The 23,665-nt window shown below is 47.3% G+C and overlaps 1 protein-coding gene across 1 annotated transcript; it reads right to left on the bottom strand.

Annotated features, from left to right (window-relative positions):
* Positions 1 to 3,493: 3,493 nt before the first annotated feature.
* Positions 3,494 to 22,240, bottom strand: LOC306932173 (protocadherin Fat 3-like; the record flags this gene model as incomplete). Its single annotated transcript, XM_079513871.1, has 2 exons — positions 3,494 to 3,609; positions 18,928 to 22,240. The coding sequence occupies 2 exons, from the start codon at positions 22,238 to 22,240 to the stop codon at positions 3,494 to 3,496; spliced, it is 3,429 nt and encodes a 1,142-aa protein (XP_079369997.1).
* Positions 22,241 to 23,665: the final 1,425 nt, after the last annotated feature.

Below are 23,665 nucleotides of genomic sequence, written 5' to 3'. Positions count from 1 at the left end.
CGTTAAGACCTCCATATTATTATGGTCAATGCCCGTGTGAAAAGTGGGAGCGATTGGTGCAGGCAGTGAGGAGCTACGGCAGTCACAGTGACAGACATTCAGACAGACATTGTCAGAATTATAGTATGATGATGATGATATGATGATGATGATGATGATGATGATTATCATATACTCTACTATTACAGATTGTTCGAAAACAACACACATATTCACACGTTTTTCTTTGTCCCGTATAGCTGGAAATGTATCGTCTTGTCATGTTTTTTTTCTCTCTCTCTTTTTGTTCTTCTTCGTCTGGACTGAGACAAACACACAGCGTAGCGAGGGGACATGAGGATGCTTCAACCTTCGGGCACGATCAGTCACGACAAGCAAATCATATGGCAAGCCACGGCGTGGCAGCCGGAGCGGATGGATGCACTCCAGCCCGCTTGGCTGAAAACCCGGACATGACTGGAGTGTCAACAACATCAGGGGCTCGGAGTTAACCCATTCTGGGCGGGAACCCCTTTTTGGTGTTTTAATTTTAAGCATTGTGTTATGCTTTAGCTGTTGAAAAATAGCAGATCTACAAGCTCATAGCGCGCCACTCGGTGGCGCGCTATGAGCTTGTAGGTCTGCTATTTTTGAAAAATCTTGAAAATGTGGCTCAAATCTTTGAATGTATATTCTTTCAGAGCGAATGTGTTTAACTCAAATCTTTGCTTCTGAGAGGTTCCTGGAACAACATATTTTCAGATGGGGGTGGTTGGCCAATTACATATCATTTTTGTGGTCCTTGACATGAAATATTGAGAACCACTGATAACATGAGGTATTTTGGGCGGGAACCCCTTTTGGTGTTAGCATTATGTGGTGTTAGCATTATGTTATGCTTTAGCTATTGAAAAATAGCAGATCTACAAGCTCATAGCGCGCCACCGAGTGGTGCGCTACGAGCTTGTAGGTCTGCTATTTTTGAAAAATCGAAGAACGACTGACATAGAAACATAGCTTTTTCAGAAAACTGTCAGGATGTAGAAGACATTTTTAGAATCTGATCTCAGGTCAAAATGGGTTAAGGACCCGAGGGGGTGAGGTGGGCTTATAGGTGAAAGAAGTAAATTACGAGTAAAAAAAAAGGCCATAAAATGTGTCACGGTGAATTACACAGAAAGGTATAAAGTGTGCATTATATACGGCTCACACACCGTCGTCGTCATTGACTGCAGACATTTTGTTTCAGCTCTGCACTCCCTCCCACGTGTACTGTTCTGTTGGGTGACTTAGAAAATCAGCGCACGGCAGATTAAACCACTTAATTAGCAACAACAATTAACGACCTGGTTAGGCTCTGTATGTGGGGTAGCGATGATTGATGTTTCCAAAACATCCAGCAATTTATAAAAAGTACGAAAATAAAACCTTTCGAAGCGTTTGTTAAAAGGACCTTCTTTGCATTTTAATATATTATATTAATGAAGTTCCATTACTTTTTATATGCATGGGCGGAGGAGAGGAGGTAGCATATATAGCCATTTGGGAGTTACTTGGAAGTGTCAATTAAGGTAAAGACCACCACCCACCAAAGAGTGAGTGGCTGTGTGTGTGTGTGTGTGTGTGTGTGTGTGTGTGTGTGTGTGTGTGTGTGTGTGTGTGTGTGTGTGTGTCGTAGTGTTGACAAATATCACATATCTTAAAGCGTTCATAACTCGCAATCTAAATCATCCCGTCTAATTCTGAAAAAATATCCTGTGTTAGACGGCGCTCCGCGGTCCAGTCGCGATAGATTTATTCTTACCTCCCGTTGTTGTCGATCGACTCTAGAGTGGTGTGACTATTGTTAGCTGCTACACACACACACATTCACAACAACATCCGGTCCATCTGGAAAAGGGGTCCGTGTTTATAAATCGGCGCTATAATGTAATGGATTAAATAACCCCGGGCAATTAAAGTGTTAACTCTGAGTGTAAAAAGTTTAAATAACATTCAGGATTTCCCTCATCATGAACTTTTGCCCAGCATAAATTCAAAGGAAGGAGATCACTCTCTGGGCCCAGAACAGCCAGGGAGGGGCTGTGTCAACAGTGTCTATACTGTCTAAACGTGACTAAATGTATAGTGGCTAAGGGTGTGCCCGCCAGTTGTTACTGCGATGTACACTGACAGCGTACTCTCCCCTGTCCCCTAAGGCTGCTCCATCGTCACAGTGACACACACGCTCCTCAGCACAGAGTGTGTGCGTGACCCCCCCCTGCCCCATTGTGACACATGCTCCCCAGCGCGGGGTGTGTGCGTGACCCCCCTGCCCCATTGTGACATGTCACACCATCACCCCGTCCTGCGGTATGCCTTCAGAACCGTCACACACAGCCTAGACAGAGTGCTGAATCAGCACAGTGAGGCAAGCTGAATGAACATAATAATGACCTAGGGCTGGGTAATTAACCGAAATATCATGTCATGTGCAGGATAGGATACACTGTACAGTGTTAGGGACTACGTCAGTGATTCCCAAACTTTTTAGCCCGTGACCCAAAAGAGAAATTTGATGTCTCCCTGTGACCCAAACTAGTGAAAATAGCAGATCTACAAGCTTCGCGCCACGTTGTGTCACATCTAAACTATCTCTAGAAGCGTTTATATTCCTAACGAGATGCATGGTGAAGTCAGAAATGATCACAGAACATCGGCGCTTTGGTCAAAACCATGGAGAGCGCCGTAGCTTTAGAGTTATGAGCCACTTTAGTCGGCACGTAAACAAGGAAGTGAGCGGCAGTGCGCATTGCGTGAAACACAAGGAGATCGCTGAAGAAGGAAAGGCCAAAAGTGAAAAAGAAAAGTTGAATTACAGCGATCTCGTTTGATATCATTAAAAAAAGGTATTCAGAAAATGCACAGAATGTACACAATGACACCATCTGCACTTGCAATATGAACACTTGTATTATAATTTAAGCAATGTTTCGGTCATAGACCGAGGCATAGAAAGTCTGTGATGCTTAAATTATAATAAAAGTGTTCATATTGCAAGTGTGGGTCATTGTGAACATTTTGTGCAAATACGTTGATCCCTGCCTACGCACCCGTCTGCATATAAGACTTTGTTTTCCATGATGTTTTGTGAAGCGTGCATCGGTTTTCTTTGTGTATTATTCAGACATACACGCTTTACCAGCAAGGCCTCGTTACTTAGACTCTGAGCAATTCAGGTTCTGAAGCATCTCCAATTCAGGTCTTTGTTGTGTAAGACGGGGGGAGGGGGGGTTGGGGGGGGGGGGGGTAGAGAGAGAGAGTGGCTCGTTTTATTTTCGACGTTACCGCGTTTCAAAGAGCCTCCTGCCCTTGGAAGAAACGCAGACGCCGTCTCTTCGACAGAAATAGACAGCCAGAGAGGAAGCCTGTTATTACAAGGCAGACCTCCATCTTTTTGGCCTTGTGGGCACGACCTCGCGCGCCGATTGGCCACGGCCGCGTGTGACATGTGAGGAGGTCAGAGCACTCAACTCTAGTTGGCCTCCGAACCCTGACCTGCTGATTGCTGCTGAGGCACCGACTCCCGAAAGGAAACGGGGCCAGCCAGCCAGCCGTGTGCTGCTATATGTTCTGAGAGGAACGCTGGCTCTGGGTCGACACACACACGTTAACACACAGTGTGACAGTGTGCTGTACACGTGCACATGCCGGAATACAGAAACATACGTAAGCGTGCACGCACGCACGCACGCACGCACGCACGCACGCACGCACGCACGCACGCACGCACGCACGCACGCACGCACGCACGCATGGCCCCACGTATAATAATATTAATAATAATATATAACTAGAAAAAGTGCCCTTCTGGGCACAGGTCTCCACCAGGAGGATATGACTGTGTGAGATGTTTAGGAGTAATATAAACATGTTTTTTTGTTTGTTAGTTTTTTGCAACAATTATCTTCATTTTGTTGAGGAAATGCAGCATTGTATGGCAATTGGATGATTTGAGGCATTGTGTTTCAAAAATGTGTTTTGCAAAAATCAACCTGTTGGTGGCGCTATAACAGGCCAATGTGAAAAGGGTGGGATATATTCCTCAGCCTAGTAAGAAAATGTGTGAAAGATTTCACGGGGCAATCTTGCAAACTGTGAAAGCCAATTATAGCCAATTAGGATGGAATATGAAATATCGGACAGATCCGACTTGAGCACATGACCATAGAGATACTGTGTAACGATTTGTGAGATTTTTGGACAGAATCTGGAGGAGTAATATCAAAAAATTTGTTTTACAAAAGTCGGCCTCCTGGTGGCGCTATAAAAGGCAGATGCGGAAAATGCAGGTGAAAGGTTTGTCCTTGGCCTCTAGGGAGTGTGCATGCAACGTTTCACGCAGATCGGTACAGTTTTAGGTAAAAAATGTGAAAAGCTGCCTCATGGTGGCGCTATAACAGGCCGTTCTGGAAAATGTGGGGCAGAGGTTCATCGTTGGCATCCAGGGAGTGTGTGTGCAAAGTTTGGCATCGACCGGGTTAACGGTGCCGGAGATTAGCTGGTAACGGACGGACGGAAGGAAGGAAGGACGGACACACACACACACACACACACACGGACGGAGTGCAAAACATACTCTCTCCCCATGCCTTCGGCCTGGTGGAGACAAAAATGCATACAGTAAACATACAGTATAAGCCTAGCTAGATCATGATGACATGAAATAAATAAATCAGCCTTTCAAAAGCCTGACTTTGTGTTAAAGCACCCATCACTTTAAAAAACAACCGTTTGTATTGCCAACCTATAAGGCTAATGTAAGCACTGGCTAAGCTATAGGTGTCACCTATTGTTCTCTGTGACGCAAGCTTATTGGGTTTCATCCAGGGTTGGAGAGTTGGAAGAAAAAGTGCTATTTTTGTACAGGTATATCCGACACATTATTGTTTTATAGCTTCTACATTTTTCCACGTAGCCTACTGAAAAAGAAAAAAAATATATATATATATATATATATATATATATATATATATATAAACGTACAGTAAGTACAGTGGGCCTGATAGATACCAGGGTCACGTTCTCATGTAAAATAACAACTGCTTGAAATGTAAAAAAGGATGTAACTGAAGACTGACTGACTGCACAAATACACACATGAACGAAAGTCTGCTCAGCGGTGTCTAACAGTGTGTGTGTGTGTGTGTGTGTGTGTGTGTGTGTGTGTGTGTGTGTGTGTGACTATAAATAGCTCAGCCAGAACAAATACGCCGTCTTCTCCATTTCATTGACGTCAGAGATGTGATGACATTGTACCTGCAGGGCTGCACCGGACAACCAACTGTTGGCACCGTCTGGAACCCCCAGAGAGAGAGAGAGCGAGAGAGAGAGAGAGAGAGAGAGGAGAGAGAGAGAGAGAGAGAGTGTGTGCGCATGTGTGTGTGTGCGCGAGCGTGCGTGCGTGCGTGCGTGCGTGCGTGCGTGCGTGCGTGCGTGCGTGCGTGCGTATTTTACATGAGAATGTGACCCTGGTATCTACAGCGTGTGTGTGCGTATGTCCAATACCTTTACTTCTACTCCACTACATCTCAGAGACAAATATTGTACTTTTACTCCAATTCGTTTATTTGAAAACTTTAGTTACTATAGTTACTTTGATTATTATTACAAAACATGCATACATTAAAGACTTCAGCCCTATACACATTACGGCCCTTTGAAAATAGCCGATCTACAAGCTCACAATGGCATTTTGATGCCTATACTTTTGTATTTTTACTCAAGTACATTCTGAATGCCTGACTATTACTTGTAACAAAGTATTTCTATATTGCAGTATTGATACTTTTGCTTAAGTAAAACAATCAAGTACTTTTTTCCACCAGTGTGTGTGTGTGCGTGCGTGCGTGCGTGCGTGCGTGCGTGCGTGCGTGCGTGCGTGCGTGCGTGCGTGCGTGCAAGTGTGTGTGCGTGAGCGCGCACATGCTCACACGCCGCTCCAGTCTGTTTGTCTGGCTAAATAGGATTATGTTCCAGTGGGTGAAGTCAGGGCAAAATGTTGTGGGACACGGAAGTCAGAACATCAACACCCCATTCATGAGCGTGTGTGTGTGTGTGTGTGTGTGTGTGTGTGTGTGTGTGTGTGCGTGCTGATGAGCACTGGGTGTAAAGACTAGTCACACAGGTCTAATCCTTAATTGCTTTCCATGCCGCTGCCCTTTTACTGAATTATACAGTATACTTTGTGTGTGTGTGCGTGCGCGTGCGTGCGTGTGTGTGTGCGTGTGCGTGTGCGCGTGTGGGTGCGTGTGCGTGTGCGTGTGCGTGTGCGTGTGCGTGTGTGTGTGTGTGTGTGTGTGTGTGTGTGTGTGTGTGTGTGCATCAGCCGGCCCTGCAGCAAGAGCAACTACAGGCTATCATTACAAATGTTATTTTTCTCCATGGTGCAGGAAATGTAGACTCCATTCAGCTGCGTGTGCAGTGTGTGTGTGTGTGTGTGTGTGTGTGTGTGCAGTGTGTGTGTGTGTGTGTGTGTGTGTGTGTGTGTGTGTGTGTGTGTGTGTGTGTGTGTACGCGCGCTGAGGCCAAGGTAACACAGCCAGCAGCCCAGCCCTGTTCTGTTCTCCCGAAAACACTCCCATCAGCCACAAGCACTCCAAACCACCTCACTTTAAAAGAGGATAGGAAGAGGGAGGTCCCTGGAACAACATATTTTCAGATGGGGGGTCGGCGGCCAATTACATATATTATATTTTGGGGGTCCGAGAACGACTGACATAGAAACATGTTTTTTTTTCAAGGATTTAGAAGACATTTGTCAGGATTTAGAAGACATTTGTAGAATCGTTCCCAGTTCTAAATGGGTTAATCAGGCCATGCAGCTGCCCAGCGTCCAAAGCCCTATAACCTCAGTCAGACATTAGAGCTATTATAATGCTTTGTGCCTATCGTGTGGTTGTATAAATAACCTAGATTAGGAGGCGTGCATTTTAAGTTACGGTGCTTTTCCATATCAACCCGCGTTAATGAGTAATCTAAAGAGAGAGATGCACATGGGTGCCCTCTCCCCCCAGATTATCCAACGTAATCCAAATGTAAACACAGGATCGACCTTGACGGACACGTCGGAGCACGACGGTATAGCCTCGAAGCACGCGGCGCGTTCAATCAAAATGAACACCTGATATACCGCCTTGAATGATGATTATCCGACAGTTGAACATCCGCTGATTATTCACCAGCATGCCTGGTCTAGACTGTCAGGATGTTCCTCAAAACACGTGCATGTGCATACACACCCAGAGACACACACACACACACACACACACACACACACACACACACACACACACACACACACACACACTAAAAGGAAGAAACAGCCTGGTGGTATCCAGTAGTGCAGCTGTGCAGTGGTAAATCATCTGTCTAAGGTCTCTAGGAGGACGCCGCGCTCCCAATCTGTCCGTTTTTTTCCCCCTCCGTTTCACTGTCGTTCCCCTTGTCTCTGACCTTCCGCTGATTTGGTTCTGCCACCTGAGCTGTGCCGAGAAAAAAGAGCGAGGAGCCGGAGGACATGAAGAGGACGACCACCATGATGATGAGGTCAGGTTGTTATGGTGAGAGAGAGAGAGACCTTATTGGTTTTTCTGCTCGGGGAACAAATAGTTCAGTCGTCCATAGATAGAGGCCTATCTATGCTATTAGAATAGATATGTGGTTCTCAGACTTCACGTGGCCAGTCTGTACTAGGACCAATTTTGTCATTTTCAGCCCGACCCGAGCCCCTCTTGACTTCCATTCTAAAATTAAAGTTAAATATATATATATATGTGTTTTGAAAGTATAAAGCATAATAGAATAGAAACGTATTGTGAAATGTGGCGCTGATCATCAGTCTAGCACAGTGGTTCTCAACCAGTGGTCCGGGGACCACCAGTGGTCCTTGAGGGGACCACCAGTGGTCCTTGAGGGGGTTAGGTGGTCCCCAGCTAAACGATGGAGAGTTTGTAACCAACTGGACCCTTATAGAACTTTAACTCTTGAGAGCGTAAAATGAAACCTGACCATTGATTCCTAATAAACTACTGGGAGCTTAAAGGGCCACTTCACCCCTTTTGCAACCAGATCTTATTTTAATGATGTTTGGGAGACAAGAAACACTTTCCTGGGGTTTTTATGTGGGTAACATGTGTTTTTAGATATTTCCATGGAAGTGTCCATGGGCTCCATGATGTCATGGACACTGGGCTCACCTATTTCCTGGACTACATGTTGTCTCAGTAAGACAGCCCTCCCCCTATCCACAAGGAGGAGCAGTGGACCAAAGCATTATGGGAATTGTAGTCCAGGAAGGAAGTGAGCCCAGTGTCCATGACATCATGGAGCCCATGGACACTTTGAAATACTAAAATATCTAAAAACACATATTACCCACGTAAAAACCCCAGGAAAGTGTGTCTTGTCTCCCAAACATCATTAAAATAAGATATGGTTGCAAAAGGGGTGAAGTGGTCCTTTAAGAACAGTGTGTGGACTTCCTACCATTTTTCTGTAAAATCTGCATTAAACATGCGAATCGTGCGCACATCACGCACGCACGCACGCGCACACGCACGCACACACACACACACACACACACACACACACACAAAGATGAAGGTGTCCTCATCCATCCATAACAACAGCTGACAAGTAAAAATGACTCAACAAGGCAGCCACCACTCCCTCACTTAAGCACTGCAAGTTTAATAAATGTAGCCATTAATACGCTAATTACTGTAATAAAATAACTCTGCCTCTCTGAGCCACGCCAGTGACTCAAGCGTGCCAGCGATTAAAAGTTCTCCATTCATGGCCCAGGGAGAATAGTGTGGCTTCCATACCGGATTAGGATGGGGTAATTTATATTGTGGCCTGGTGGGTCACCGGCCACTTTGTAAAGCACAGGACAGGTCCATTTGGGTCTTCTTTTTTTACCCTATGAGTTAATGAGAGGAGATAGGATTCTTTTAACACATTTTGACCTGAGATCAGATTCAAAAAATGTCTTCTACATCCTGACAGTTTTCTGAAAAAGCTATGTTTCTATGTCAGTCCTTCTTCGATTTTTCAAAAATAGCAGACCTACAAGCTCGTAGCGCGCCACTCGGTGGCGCGCTATGAGCTTGTAGATCTGCTATTTTTCAATAGCTAAAGCATAACATAATGCTAACACCGAAAGGGGTTCCCGCCCAGAATGGGTAACACATTCAGACCGTACGACGTGTGGGAACGTCATAACTAATCCAACCGACTGATTCAGACGACATGTGTACACATCCTAGCGCTTTTTCATTGATATCAAACGGGGAAAATATATTCAGATTTTTTTTCTTTTTTTGGGGGGTGTTGGCCTATCCTTCTGCAATGTACTCCTTGCTTTTGGCGCATGCGCGCTGCCATTCACTTCCCTGTTTACGGATCAGAAAGAATGCCTCGTATCTCCTAATCTAAGGAGCTCTCCGTGGTTTTGACCAGATGGAAATACTAAGCTCTTCATTTCTGACTTCGACATGCCTCTCGTTCAAAATATGAACGCGAGGGATTTCTGTCTAGCTTCTGAAGCAGTTTCAGCTGCAGTACCGTCATTGTCCTGATGTGGCTGGTGTTGCTATTTACATTTAGTCCCACGAGCGGAAAATCAACAATGGTGGACATTGTAAACAAAGAGGAAATGCACATTTGGAACTTAAGAGGCCAGAGGGGGAGGGAATATACCAAGTAGGGCGATACACATATGACATCACTGGTACCACCAAATCAGTTGGCCTGTTCTGAGACCAATTTCCATTAAAAAAAAACATATATGATTAGGATTCAGGAAGCCAAAATTGGGTATTTGTGGAGATAGAAGACCCATAGGGGAGCCCAAAAACAACACCGCAAAAAAGAAAAGTTGAAATTCATGGTGTAGGACCATTAACGGAAAAAAGGAGACCAAATACAGCAAGCTTCAAGAGACTTGCTTTAGTGACCTGAAAATGAAATGGGCCGCTGACCGAGAAGACCCTCATCTGAGAAGTGTGCCAACCAGCCACCTGAGTGTGTGTGGAAGTGATAGAGTGTCAATTAATGTGCGTGCGGGTCCTCAAGTGTCTATTGGCCTTGGTGTGTAATCGGCCCCACACACACGCACACACACACACACACACGCACAAGAGCTGGTTTTCTTGGGGCAAAGCAACGATGAGGGGGAACTCCAGGCTGTTAAAAATTAATCACGGCTGAACGAGGAGCCATGAATTCCTCCTCCCCGTCCTTTCTCTCACTCTCTCAACGGATCACAACCGTTCCCAAGGATAAGTGACACTGAGATTGATGTGTCAAGGGCTTCCTGCAGGATGTGTGCTACTCAGGTGTGCAAACAGTCCTGTATGTGTGTGTGTATTGTGTACACATCGTGCAACTTACAATGTAGGCATTCAGACTTATTCAGAGTGATTTACAATAGGCAAGGTAATCGCAAACCTGAAACTGGGAGGTCAAACCAAAGACTGTAAAAATGGGACCCAATGCCTCCCTGCTTGGCACATCAATGGGTTGGATTGGGGGGTCAAATCAACTAAAACTAAGAACCTAAAGGCCTTTATTCAAAGGCGCTTTACAGAGATTGTGCATTACATTCACCCATTCACACACCCATTCACACACACACATTCACACACACATTCATACATACATTCACACACCGATGCCAGAGGAAACCATGCAAGGCCCCAACCCGGCACACCGGGAGCAATTAGGGCTTCAGAGTCTTGCTCAAGGACACTTCAGGAGGTGACGGTTTCCTCCCGCTCACAGAAATCAGGCCACCGGCCCACATCAGGCAGAGCATAGGGAGAGAGTAGTCATTTCCATGGCTCGGATCATTAGATTAGTCTGAGGCAAAGATCTAACTATATACGCCTACACTCCGCCATAAAACACAGCAGAAGATGCTGGGAAGTGGACGCATGCACACAAAGTGGAGCCTTTTCTCACATGGAGAGAGAGAGAGAGAGAGGATCAGCCAACGCCTGTCCTCCAAACCATTGGTTCCCAACCTTTTATACTGAAGTAAAACCACTTAAGAAAATATTTGGCTCTCCATGTACCACCATGATAAATAACATTGATAATTTATTTATTTGTTCATTTAGCTAAAATACAGGAGCGTGTATCTGCCCTTTTAGGTCCATTATATGCCAATGACGCTGCCGCTCAGACAAAACTCTAGTCTAATCACTAATTAGCACAACTGATGGTATTTCTAATGTGATTTTAATCCGTTCTCAAATCTTCTATTATTACCAGCTTGGTGTGCTGTCATGAACTCATTTCAGCATGGCTGGATAGCCTATTTCAACCGATTGCTTGGTCAGAAGAACTACCTGTAAAGCAGGGTTCCCCAATTAATTTTCCTCAAGGGCCATATTTTGACTAGGGTACCAGGCTGGGGGCAGAGTCTGCACGCACAAGGTCGGGGTCTTGCCCTGAAAATCCATTTGAAAAGGATGCCTAGTTTGACATGCATAGGCTACTGACCCCCATTTAATGCCATTTATATCTGGGACCCCCTCAATTTTTTTTTAGGGGCCACAAGGGCGCGCTCCGCGGGCCGCAAATGACCCGCGGGCCGCCTATTGGGGAACCCTGCTGTAAAGTAATTCATTCCACTTTTGTCTTTTTTCTCCTTTTTCGGGGCGACTCCTCTGTGTACCACCAGTGGTACTAGTACCAGTGTTTGGGAACCTCTGGTCCAAACCAGAGCCAAAAAAAATGTGACAATGTCACTACGACCTAAAAGAGACAACGATGAGTCTTGTTCTAAACCAAACAACCTGTTGTCTCCGTGTTTGAGTCGGAGCAGAATGTCTGTCCTTAGCAACGTGCAATTAACACCTTAGAAGCCCGGAACTATTTAATCCATTTCATCCAGGGTGCCCATCATTTGTAGCGCACGGACCACTTTTACCGGCGCACCGGAAGCTGGTGTGCATGTCTGTGTAGCAGCTAACAATAGCCACACCACTCTAGAGTCGATCGACAACAACGGGAGGTAATAATAAATCTATCGCGACTAGCGACTGGACCGCTGAGCGCCGTCTAACACAGGATCTTTTTTCAGAATTAGACGGGATGATTTAGATCGGGAGTTATGATCGTTTTAAGATTTTCTTTTTCGTCAGCTAAACAGGCAGGGGAGATTTTCGATCGCTCCAAGGCTCTAGAGCGATGCGAACGGTTTTGTTTTCCGTCCTGTTTATCAATCTCCGTGTTGGGCAATGGACCATGACCTTGAACTTGGACGGAGAACTCCGGCTTGGACATCCAAGGTGTTAACATGCACGCACTGTGGAAACATTTAAAGGGTATTTCATCAGGAGCTGCTGGACATTAATGAATATTTAGTGGCTGCATTAAAATAATTATGTAGATGGCAAGCTGGCCTTGGGTTTTGTGCGTTGCGTGCGTGCGTGCGTGCGTGCGTGCGTGCGTGCGTGCGTGCGTGCGTGCGTGCGTGCGATATGGTTCAGAGAGTGGGTCAAAATAATGCCTTTAAAAGGTGTAAAGGCATGATGTGAGCAGTTGTAGTCTTTATAATTATATACACGTATGTACTGTGCTACTCCATACCCGTCCGGGGATATGCACACTCAAAGTTTGCATACTTTGGGTGATGCCCTGCATACATGCATTGCATTTGTATTGCTGAAATATTTTTGTATTCACAGAGAGTCTTATGACCCACTCAGTTACACACACATCAACAAGAGACGCACGCACGCACGCACGCACGCACGCACGCACGCACGCACGCACGCACGCACGCACGTGTCATATGAAAGCAGGGAATCGTAGCTTCAAATTGACATATTAGTGAGAAAACAGGCTTGAAAGGTTCACTGCTGTGGTCGCTAACATTACACCTATAGCTACATGTTTAAGCATTTATTTCAAATGTACATGTCGATTTCAGCTCTGACGTTAATTTCATTCAGACACGCTCTAGCATGTGAAGAGTCTGCCTGTGCTATTAACTCGTTTTGGAGGAAAATAAACAAAAAAAACGGTTCTTCTCCTCTAGTTAGTCTTGCCGCCATGACTGTCTCTGTAACAAAAAGAGTCACGTATGTGCATGTGAGTGTGTTTGAGAAAGTAAGAGAGAGATTGAGTGTGTGTATAGTATACTAAAGGTGTGGGCCAGTACCACGCTCTTTAAGTTGTAATTGCGTTTGCAGTGTTTCCCGGGCGGCTCCGGGTTGATTTATGAGGGTTGCCAACACTTTGCTAACAAGGGCCATAAATTCTCCCCTCCCTGGCCCTGCTCATCAACAGGGACAAGCAGGGCAGGTTAGAGAGGGCGACATCGTGGTCCGAATGTGTGTGTTTGAGTCGGTAATGGTGTTGCTGCGTGGCACTGGTCTTATTGGGATTAGATTGCCACAGATTTGTTTTCAAAAGGGTTCCAACACGGTGTGTTTCAAACAAGGTTTGGCACGGCACAAGGAAATTAAGCACACAGTGCCTTTCTAAGAGCAGCCATTCTGTGAGAGAGGACGGTATGGATCCAGGATCCAAGGACCATATTTGGGATGGCTGACCCCTTCGGACGGCTGCAATTCGAAACTGGCCCCCGTAAAATCTGAATCCCCCCCCACCGCCCCCCCCCCCCTTTTTTCCCCTCACTGTATATGTTTCTTTTCCCTTTTTACCTCCTTTATGATGAATTCCTGTTCTGTTCTTTGACTATATAGAAGTGTCTATTTGTACGTCTCTAAATGTTTTGATGAATTGAACATGGTGGACCCTCTTGTAAACAAGTGTAATGCTTAATTGGGTCGTCCACTTTGTATTGAGTTTGTGCTTGAAATGTACTGTAATTCTGCAAACTGTTAATACATATTTCAATCAATCAATCAATTCAGTGCCACACAGGGTGCAAAACCGTGACCCGGGAATCTCCTTCGCGTTTGAGTAAATGGTCCGACTGCACGCCCCCCCTCGGGACCTTCCCTACTTGTGGGACACTGGGGGGACGAGGATTTGCTATTCGAGTCGGCTCAAGCGAATTTCGTAACGTTCGACAAGGCAACTCGCGCGCTTTAGCGTGCTCTGTGGTGTCTCTCGTGGCTCATGTTCCCATTTTGGTGTTAGCATTATGTTATGCTTTAGCTAATGAAAAATAGCAGATCTACAAGCTCATAGCGCGCCACCGAGTGGCGCTCTATGAGCTTGTAGGTCTGCTATTTTTGAAAAATCAAAGAACGACTGACATAGAAACATAGCTTTTTCAGAAAAGTGTCAGGATGTAGAAGACATTTTTAGAATCTGATCTCAGGTCAAAATGGGTTCAGACGGCTGTCTAAAACTGCCCTTTATCCCCTACTACTAGTAGTACCATTTACTCAATCGTTTGCGAAGGAGATTCCATGCTCGCTGCAGGAAAACCTACTCTCTCGCCATGCCTTCGGCCTGGTGGAGACAATAAAAAAAAACACAGCTCTATTATAGAGAGGGAGCAGATGAACTCTTCACTTGACCGCTGACAGCTGTAACGACCCCCCGATCACCTCTAACCCACGATCAATGGCTTTCTTTTCACGCCAGACACTAAACAAAAGATTTCTCACTGATGTCGTCTGGGTTCTGCTGGCCATTGGTGGGGTTTCTTTTTTTAATCGGGCCCAAAAGTCACAACGTGCTACACTGACTGGCCGAGCCGAATTGCACAAAATTACACCCCAACAGCTGTGTAAATGAAATGAAAAAAGCTCGGGGCTTAGGCCGGATCATCTCCACTTCACACACAACCGCAACACAAAGAGAGAGAGAGAGAGAGAGAGAGAGAGAGAGAGAGAGAGAGAGAGAGAGAGAGAGAGAGAGAGAGAGAGAGAGAATGAACACAATACAATTCCACTCTTTGAAATTGATAACAGCCTGGGGCGTGGAGTCGGAAATGGCATTTGAGAGGTTATAGCTGCAGATCAAATGTTTTTTAATGCAATGTTCAGCTGTCCGCCAGAAATGAAAACTGACCTCCTTTCCCCGTGAACACTTTAAGCCATTCAGGCCTGACGTCGAAATTTAAAAAAAAAAAAGTTTTCTAAATCATGACAATTTTCGGAAAGATTTGAGGCACATTTTTACGTTTTTTCAAAAATAGCAGACCTACAAGTCGAGTGGCGCGCTATGAGCTTGTGGATCTGCTATTTTTCAATAGCTAAATTATAACATAATGTTTAAAACACCAAAAGGGGTTCACGCCCAAAATGGGTTAAGAGAAAATAATAGCCTTGAAAAAAAAAAAAAACGGGCCCATGAGCACGGTATCCCCCCCGCCCCCTCAATATCAATAAACAAGCAATTTCCTAGTATTTATTCATTTAATTGGGTAGACATAATTCAATTATAGGACTTGTTTTTCACCGGAATGTGTTATAGGTGAGTTACTTACAGTACTCTTTTGTGCCTTCCCCGTACAGTTCCGTTTTGTAGAGAACAGTATAACAGACTGTGTATACGCGATTAGAATAGTTGAGAGAGTGAGTGTCAGTTTGTCAATTTTGGTAGCAAGAACCCTGGAATGTGTTATAGGTGAGTTACAGTACTCAGTACTTGTGCCTTCCCCCTGTACAGTTCCGCTTGTAGAGAACAGTATACAGACTGTGTATACGCGATTAGAATAGTTGAGAGAGTGAGTGTCAGTTTGTCAATTTTGGTAGCAAAGCACCCTGCAGTAAAAAATGTCAGCTTCCCCCTCTCTGCACCCTGTTAAAAAAAAAGCTCATTTCAAACACTTTCACGAGAATCAGTCTTAGGAAGTTAGGGCACTTTGAAGAGTGCAAACAATTTAAAGTTTCACACTCACAGGATGACTAAAGGAAGCCAAAAGGAATTTAAATCACTTTCGAGTTGCAGAGCCTGTATCTAGAATTCAAATGTTTCAGCCTGTGGCCATCATCATCATCATCATCATCACCATCATCAGTGTACTGTACACTTAACCCATTTTGGGCGGGAACCCCTTTTGGTGTTAGCATTATGTTATGCTTTAGCTATTGGAAAATAGCAGATCTACAAGCTCATAGCGCGCCACCGAGTGGCGCGCTACGACCTTGTAGGTCTGCTTTTTTGTAAAATCGAAGAACGACTGACACAGAAACATAGCTTTTTCAGAAAACTGTCAGGATGTAGAAGACATTTTTAGAATCTGATCTCAGGTCAAAACTGGTTAAATCGAAGTCGTAGCCTAATGCTTTCAATTCAAATGGTAAAAAAGGATTCCGGTGCTCACTGTGGCATTTATTATCAGCTTAACACAAATTCCTTTTGACACAACTAGTGATAAGTCAAGAGCACCGGTTCTTTAAGTACAGTACATAGTGACACTTCACCCTTTTTGCAAAAAGATGTATGTTAATGACGTTTAGAAGATTTAGAACACTTTCCTGGGGTCTTTATGCGTGTAATACAGTATGTGGTTTTACATATTCTCGATTTTAGCAGTGTCCATTATGTCACAGACACCGGGCTCACTTCCTACCTGGACTACATGTTGTCTCAGTAAGACAGCCCTCCCCCTATATCCACAAGGAGGAGCAGTGCACCAAAGCATTATGGGAACTGTAGTCCAAGATGGAAGTGAGCCCAGTGTCTGTGACATCATGGACACTGCTAAAATCTATCTATAGTATCCATTTAAAGGACCACTTCACCACTTCTTCATATAATAGGTCCTCACTAATAATCATGAGAAATCATTTTTTTTTTGTCTGTGTCTCATAGGAGGGCTGTGGGCAGTTCAGAAACCGTCCTCCAGTGACATCATCGATGGGGAATACAAACTAATAGAAACTGCAGGCTTTTTCGAATCCTGAAAAGTTCCAATGCGAAAATGGAAGCCATCGTTCTCACGATAATACAAATCTAAACATTTTTGTAAAAAATCTGCCTAATGATGATGTCACTGGAGGACGGTTTCTAAACTACCCACAGCCCTCCTATGAGACACAGACTGAGTAGAAAAAAATCGGGCCATTTTATCATGATTATTAGTGATATTAGTGATATTATATGAAGATAGGTTGAAAAGTGGTGAAGTGGTCCTTTAAATGTAGTTTAAACTTAGTTAGACGTGGAGGAGGAATATGTCCTGTGGAGAACATGCTCTGCTGCATGTTTGTGTGTGCCCGCATGCGTGTGTGCGTGCGTGCGTGCGTGCGTGCGTGCGTTCATGGGGGATCTGAAGGCAATTGGAAAGTGTCAAGATAATTTACAATCCCCGTCAGAGATGAGGGCTTGTCCAGAAGTCCCCTTCAAGTGGGCTCTGTCCTTTGCCGTCCTCGAAAACCCTGAACTCCCCACCACCCCATTCCAAGCGGATCGTACAAATCTCAATAATCTATCTCTTAAGGAATGTATTCATTTATTATTTATTTATTTAACCACTTTAACCTGCATGGAATCCCATAATTCCCCCAAACATTTTTTTGAGAAAATGGGAGGTTAAAAATGGTTAGGCCCTAAGTGGCATGGTGTAGATTACCCAAAAATGCCACGGGGTGGGGGGGTCAAAATAGTCTTCTTCTGGAATAGCATTCTGTTTCTCTCGTTCTTAAACAGAAAATTAAGCAGGGCCCGTCCATCTCTCCCTTAAAAATCCCTGCATGGCTGTATTGACTGGACCTCACAGCCTGAGCCCTTTAACCCATTTTGGCGGGAACCCCTGTTGGTGTTTTAAGCATTATGTTATACTTTAGCTATTGAAAAATAGCAGATCTACAAGCTCATAGCGCGCCACCGAGTGGCGCGCTACGAGCGGCGCGCTACGAGCTTGTAGGTCTGCTATTTTTGAAAAATCTAAGAACGACTGACATAGAAACATAGCTTTTTCAGAAAACTGTCAGGATGTAGAAGACATTTTTTGAATCTGATCTCAGGTCAGAATGGGTTAAATAAATAGAAATCAGACAAATCCAAGAATACCTTGAAGCACTGCATGCCACAAAAGGCCCTTGTCAAAACATTCAAGCTCACTGCCGTGGCGTACGGTACGGACCCACAGGGAAGGAGGTAGGGGGGCGAAAAGAGGAGAGAGAGGCAGCCAAGGTGTGTGCCATAATATACCAGGCAGAAGTGGCATGACAACAAACTGCCTAGTAAATAAAGTGATCGGCAGCATAATTCAATCTGGCAAGCGAGGCACTCTTCCAGACTGGAGCTAAGCTTATAAACCATGCCTCTCTAAACCTTCTTAAGAACACCCTAGCCCCGAAAACACAGCAGCCTGCTCCACAATTACGCTCTTTGTCAGCTGGGCACGGACAGGCCCTGTGGAGCACGGCTCTCTCTCGCTTTCTCTCCCATGCAGTCGAGACATGACTTACAAGGCCCCGGCACCATTAACACGTTACAATTTACAATTTAGGCATTTAGCAGATGCTCTTAATCCAGAGCGATTTACATTAACATTGTTGGATCCGTATGACGAGTATACCTGTCCTATAAATTAATGACGCTGGGTACAGATGACGAGCAGGCTCGTCTTAAGGCGTTTGATATCGCTATAACATTGCCTTGCTGTGTTTCATTTTTGGAACCACTCCGGTTGCTATGCACGGTCATGCAAGGGCACGAGGGTTGTAATGACACCTCCCTTCCTGGCCTGTGTGTGTGTGTGTGTGTGTGTGTGTGTGTGTGTGTGTGTGTGTGTGTGTGTGTGTGTGTGTGTGTGTGTGTGTGTGTGTGTGTGTGTGTGTGTGTGTGTGTGTGTGTGTGTGCGCGGGCTGTGAGTGTATGTTTGACCCAATTAGCCGACTGCTCAGTGTGCATCTGTAGGGGTCAATAGGTCGTGCTCAAACAGACAGACAGACAGACAGACACAAACAGCTGTTCTTGGGGCGCGGCTAGCACAGCTCAAAATAGGAGGAAATGGGTGCTTACCGGTCTCTTCGTCGATGGAGAACCGGCCCAGGCCACTGCCGTCGCGGATGGAGTACTGGATCTCCCCGTCTCGGCCGTCGTCGTCGTCCAGGGCGTTGACGCGGAGCACGGTCGTCCCGACGCGCGCGTTCTCCTTCACCGAGCCCGTCATGGCGAAGTGGGAGAAGTAGGGGGCGTAGAGGTTCTCGTTCACGTCCACCACCTCCAGCTCCACGGAGGTGACCGCCAGGAGGGACACGGGCCGGCCCTTGTCCTTGGCCCTCACCGTGAGGTTGTACGCCTGCTGCGTCTCGTAGTCCAGCTCCCGCATCAGCCGTATGGCGCCGCTCGCCTTGTCCACCTCGAAGTGGCCGTTGTAGTCGTTGCCCAGGGAGTAGCGCACCTGGCCTCCCGGGCCCAGGTCGGGGTCCTGGGTCTCCAGCCAGGCCACCACCGTCCCGACCGGGAGGTCTTCCAGCGCCCGGGCGGCATAGACGGCGGGGATGAACGCCGGCGGGCAGTCGTTGACGTCCTCCAGCGCGATCCGCAGCGAGGCCACGGAGAACCTCTGGCTCCCTCTCTCCGCCCTGTCGCGAGCCTCGATCTTGAGTTCGAACGCCGGCGAGGACTCCCTGTCCAGCTGCCCGGCGACGTACACGATCCCGTTGGTGCCGTTGATGCCGAACTGGGTGGTGCTGGTCAGGACGGAGTAGACGATCTCCCCGTTGAGCCCCAGGTCTTTGTCGGTGGCCTCCACTTGGATGACGTCCGTCCCTATGGCGGTGTTCTCGGGGATAACCGCCCTGTAGCCGCCGTCTTGTAAGAACTGTGGTGCGTTGTCGTTGGCGTCGTCTATGTAGATGGTGAGCAGACGCCAGGAGGTTTTCTGTGGGAGGCCGAGGTCATAGACGGTTAGGTTAAGGAGATACCGGTCTCTCTTTTCTCTGTCCATGGGCAGAAACACGCTAATGAGGCCAGTGTCCATGTTAATGTTAAAGCAGTTGTCCGTGTTTCCATCTGAGATAGCGTAGAGAATCTGACCATTGAAGCCCGTGTCACCGTCAAAGGCATTGACCTTGAAGACGCTGGACCCGACTTTTAAGTCCTCACGCACTGCAATATCTGTCGGGAATGCTTTGTCAAACTGAGGGGTTTGTCGATTGACAGAGAAGAGGTCGATGAAGCCTTCCTCAATTTTGGGCTTAGTGCTAGCTTTGGACTTCTTGAGTAACTTTTCGGCTAACTTTTGAGCTACCCTGGTCTCCCTGCAATTGAAACTTTTGGGGGGAGATTTCCCATGCACTACGGAGATGTTCACAAACATCGGATCGGAGAAGTTCTCCCCGTCCGTGGCAGTTATTTTCAGACTGAAAACTCCATTCTTTGGACTGGCGGTGGCCAGGGACTGCTTCAACGTGAGCACCCCCGAATCGGGGTTGAGCTCAAAGAAACCCCCGTCGTTCCCCGAGAGGATCTTGTACTTCACGAGCTCCATCTCGTCTATGTCGATGGCGGACATGGTGGTGACGACGTCGTCGACGGGGAAGTCCCTGGAGACCACGCCTTGGCACGCCACCTTCTCAAACAGGGGCTTGTTGTCGTTCACGTTCTCCAGGTGGACCGTCACGTTGACCTCGCTCTCCCTCCGGTAAGGGGAACCCCAGTCGGACGCCCGCACCACGAACGCGTAGCTCTCCGACGAGGACTCGAAGTCCAGCTCTTTGGCGGTGCTGACGACGCCCGTGAACTGATTGATCTGAAAGGGCAGGTCGGGCTGCAGGCTGGACACGCTGTACGTGATGTATCCGTTCTCTCCCCGGTCGGCGTCCGCCGCGGACACCGCCAGCACGTCGCTTCCGACCGCCACGCTCTCGTTGACGAAGACCTCGTAGGACGGCTGGGCGAACGTCGGCGCGTTGTCGTTGGCGTCGTCGATCGCGACCAGGACGCTCACCCTGAGCTCGCTGTCCACCTCCATCACCTCCAGGTTAAAGGCGTCCTGGCCGGCCGCCCGGGCGGTGAACCAGCGGGCGGTGGAGATCACGCCCGTCAACGTGTTCATCTGGAAGTAGACGGAGTCCGCGGAGGGTGTGAGGACGTATTCCGCGTCGTCGGGCTCCGGGCTGATCTTGACGGCCGCTACGATCGTGCCCGGGGGCGAGACCTCGCTCAGACTCGTCTCGTACAGCTCCCGCTCGAACCGCGCCTCGACCGCCTGCGGCTTCGTCACCGTCAGCTGGACGACCGTGACGGCGGAGAACTTGGGAGGGGTGCCCCGGTCTTTGGCCTGGAGGGTGAGGTTACAGCCGTGAGGGTAAATCTCCCAGTCCACGGATTCCGACGACGACGCCTTTATCGCAAACTCGTCTCCCTCCTCGGATCTCTCCAGGACGAACAGGCCCGACGGGTCTCCGGCCACGATGGTCACAGAGTCCGTCTCTCCGTTGGCGCCCTCGTCCAGGTCCCCCACCGTGACCACGGCGTACACGGGGTCCTTGTCCAGCCACGAGGGCACGTGCGTGACGGCGCGCAGGACCGGCGCGTGCTCGTTGAGACGCTCCACGTGGACGAAGAGCTTGGCCGTGCTGCTGACGCCGTTGTTGCCGTAGAGCTTCATGCCGCGGTCCACCGCCTGGATCTCCAGGTCGAAGCGGCTCTGCTCGTCCACGTCCAGCCTCCCGCTGAGGGAGACCACGCCGCTGGTCGGGTGCACCGCGAACATCTCCATCTTGTCCTTGAAGAAGTAGTAGAACTCACCGTTGGAGCCGATGTCGGCGTCCGTGGCCGTCACCTGCGCTATGCTAGTCCTGAGGGGCGTGCTCTCCGCGATGGTCACGGAGTAGGTGGTGGGCGAGAACAAGGGCCGCAGGTCGTTCATGTCCAGCACCTGGACGCTGACCTTGGCCCAGGTCTCCAGCAGGGCCTCGCCCTTGACCGAGGCCTTCACGGTCAGCACATAGTTGTCCTGGATCTCGCGGTTCAGGATGGCCGCGTTGCCGCCTTTGGTGCGGACGCGCAGGAAGCAGAAGTCGCCCAGCACGTACTCCTCGGCCTTGAAGAAGCCCTCGTCGTCGCCCGACGTGATCCGGTAGCGGACGTCCCAGGAGCGCACGGACAGCGGCACGCCCATCTTGACCTTGCTGTGGGCGTAGGTGCGCGCCGCCGAGTTCTCGTAGACGCTGGCGCGGTAGACGGGCAGCGTGAAGCCAAAGTGAGGTCCATCCTGTTCCGGGAGGCAGTGGCAGGGAGGAGGCTGGATGAGCAGCAGCAGCAGCGGGGCCAGGCGGAGGAGAAGGCCACACATGCCTGCCCACTGGCCCACGTTCACATGCATCCCATCATCACTCTATCCACCCTGCAGCAAAGAGAGAGGAGAGGAGAGGGAGCAAGAAGACAGAAAAGATTGAGGAGGGGGGAGGAGGAGGAGGAGAGAGGGAGAGAGGGGGGATACGTTAGTAACAGGCAGTGGTGGTAAGTACTCACATCTTTTTACTTAAGAGTATTTCTACATTGCAGTATTGATACTTTGTTATTAGAAGCGAAAGTCGGGAAATTCCGAAAATGTCCTCGGGTAAAAGTACAAAATAATTGGCGTCAAAATGTACCGTACTTGAAGTAACACAAAGTACTCATTATGCACGATATGCAGAATGTCCCATTTCATTTTCAAATGTATGAGAATATTTTGAAAATAGCAGATCTTCAAGCAGATCTTCGCGTCGTGACACATTGTGAGCTTGTAGATTCTATTGGCTATTTTCAAATGGCCAAAATGTGTATAAGGCTGAAGTATGTTTTGTAATAATAATAATCAAAATCTACAAAGTAACTAGTAACTAAAGTTTTCAAATAAATGTTGTGGAGTAAAAGTATACAATATGTGTCTATCATCTTATTCTATAGTATGCCGTGTCTGAGCAGTATGGGTGGGAGGGTTGAGGGATTTCTTTCTCTTTTTTGTCTTTGTATTTGTTCTTTCATTTTTTGTTTTCTATAAAAGAAAAATGTATTTCATATCATAATATTTGTTTAATAATTTATAATCTGTTCAATAAAAACCTATTTGACAAAAAAAAAGTATACAATATGTGGATGTAGTGGAGTAGAAGAACTACAGTACCTAAGAATATCTACAGTACTTAGTTACTTTACGCCACTGGCAAGGGGAGGGATTTACAGCATCAAAAGGCCACACCGTGTATCCGCCAATCGACCTCTGCCCTCATGGGGGCCGGAGGTTACTAATTACTCCATCGGATCGCCAACATTAATTGGAGGTGGGTGAGACGTGTTGGAGGGGGGGGGGGGGGGGGGGGAACCCACGGTAACCCTGGGAAACCGCCAAGAGGGGTGGTGATGATGACATGACATCATCCGCGTGTGTGGACTATATGGACACCGACGAGTCAATTGCAAGTTTCAGAAAAACCCAAGAAGTGGTTTGGGAAGAAGGGAACAAAATAATTGCACGGCTATAGCGGGGAGGAGCGTAGCCTGCCCTGCCGCCGAAACACACACCAAAGACAACATACAAACTAACCCTCACGGAGGAGACAGAATGACAGGGCCTGCCTCACGATGACCCCATCATAACCCTCTTTTCTGAAATACAGCGAGAAATTGCAATGCTAGCGTATACTCAAAAAGCAACGCCGTATATTCTCCGGAGGCAAACCCCAAGCTATGGTTTTAAAAACAGGGGAGTCAAATTACTTGTTGTGCTCGGATTTTTGTTCTCCTCTTTCAGTTAGAAAAAATA

The sequence above is a fragment of the Electrona antarctica genome, assembly GCF_951216825.1.
Source record: "Electrona antarctica genome assembly, chromosome: 11".
NCBI lineage: Eukaryota > Metazoa > Chordata > Actinopteri > Myctophiformes > Myctophidae > Electrona > Electrona antarctica.
The sequence above is the reverse complement of the archived record's forward strand: the minus strand, read 5'-3'. Positions and strand labels throughout refer to the sequence as shown.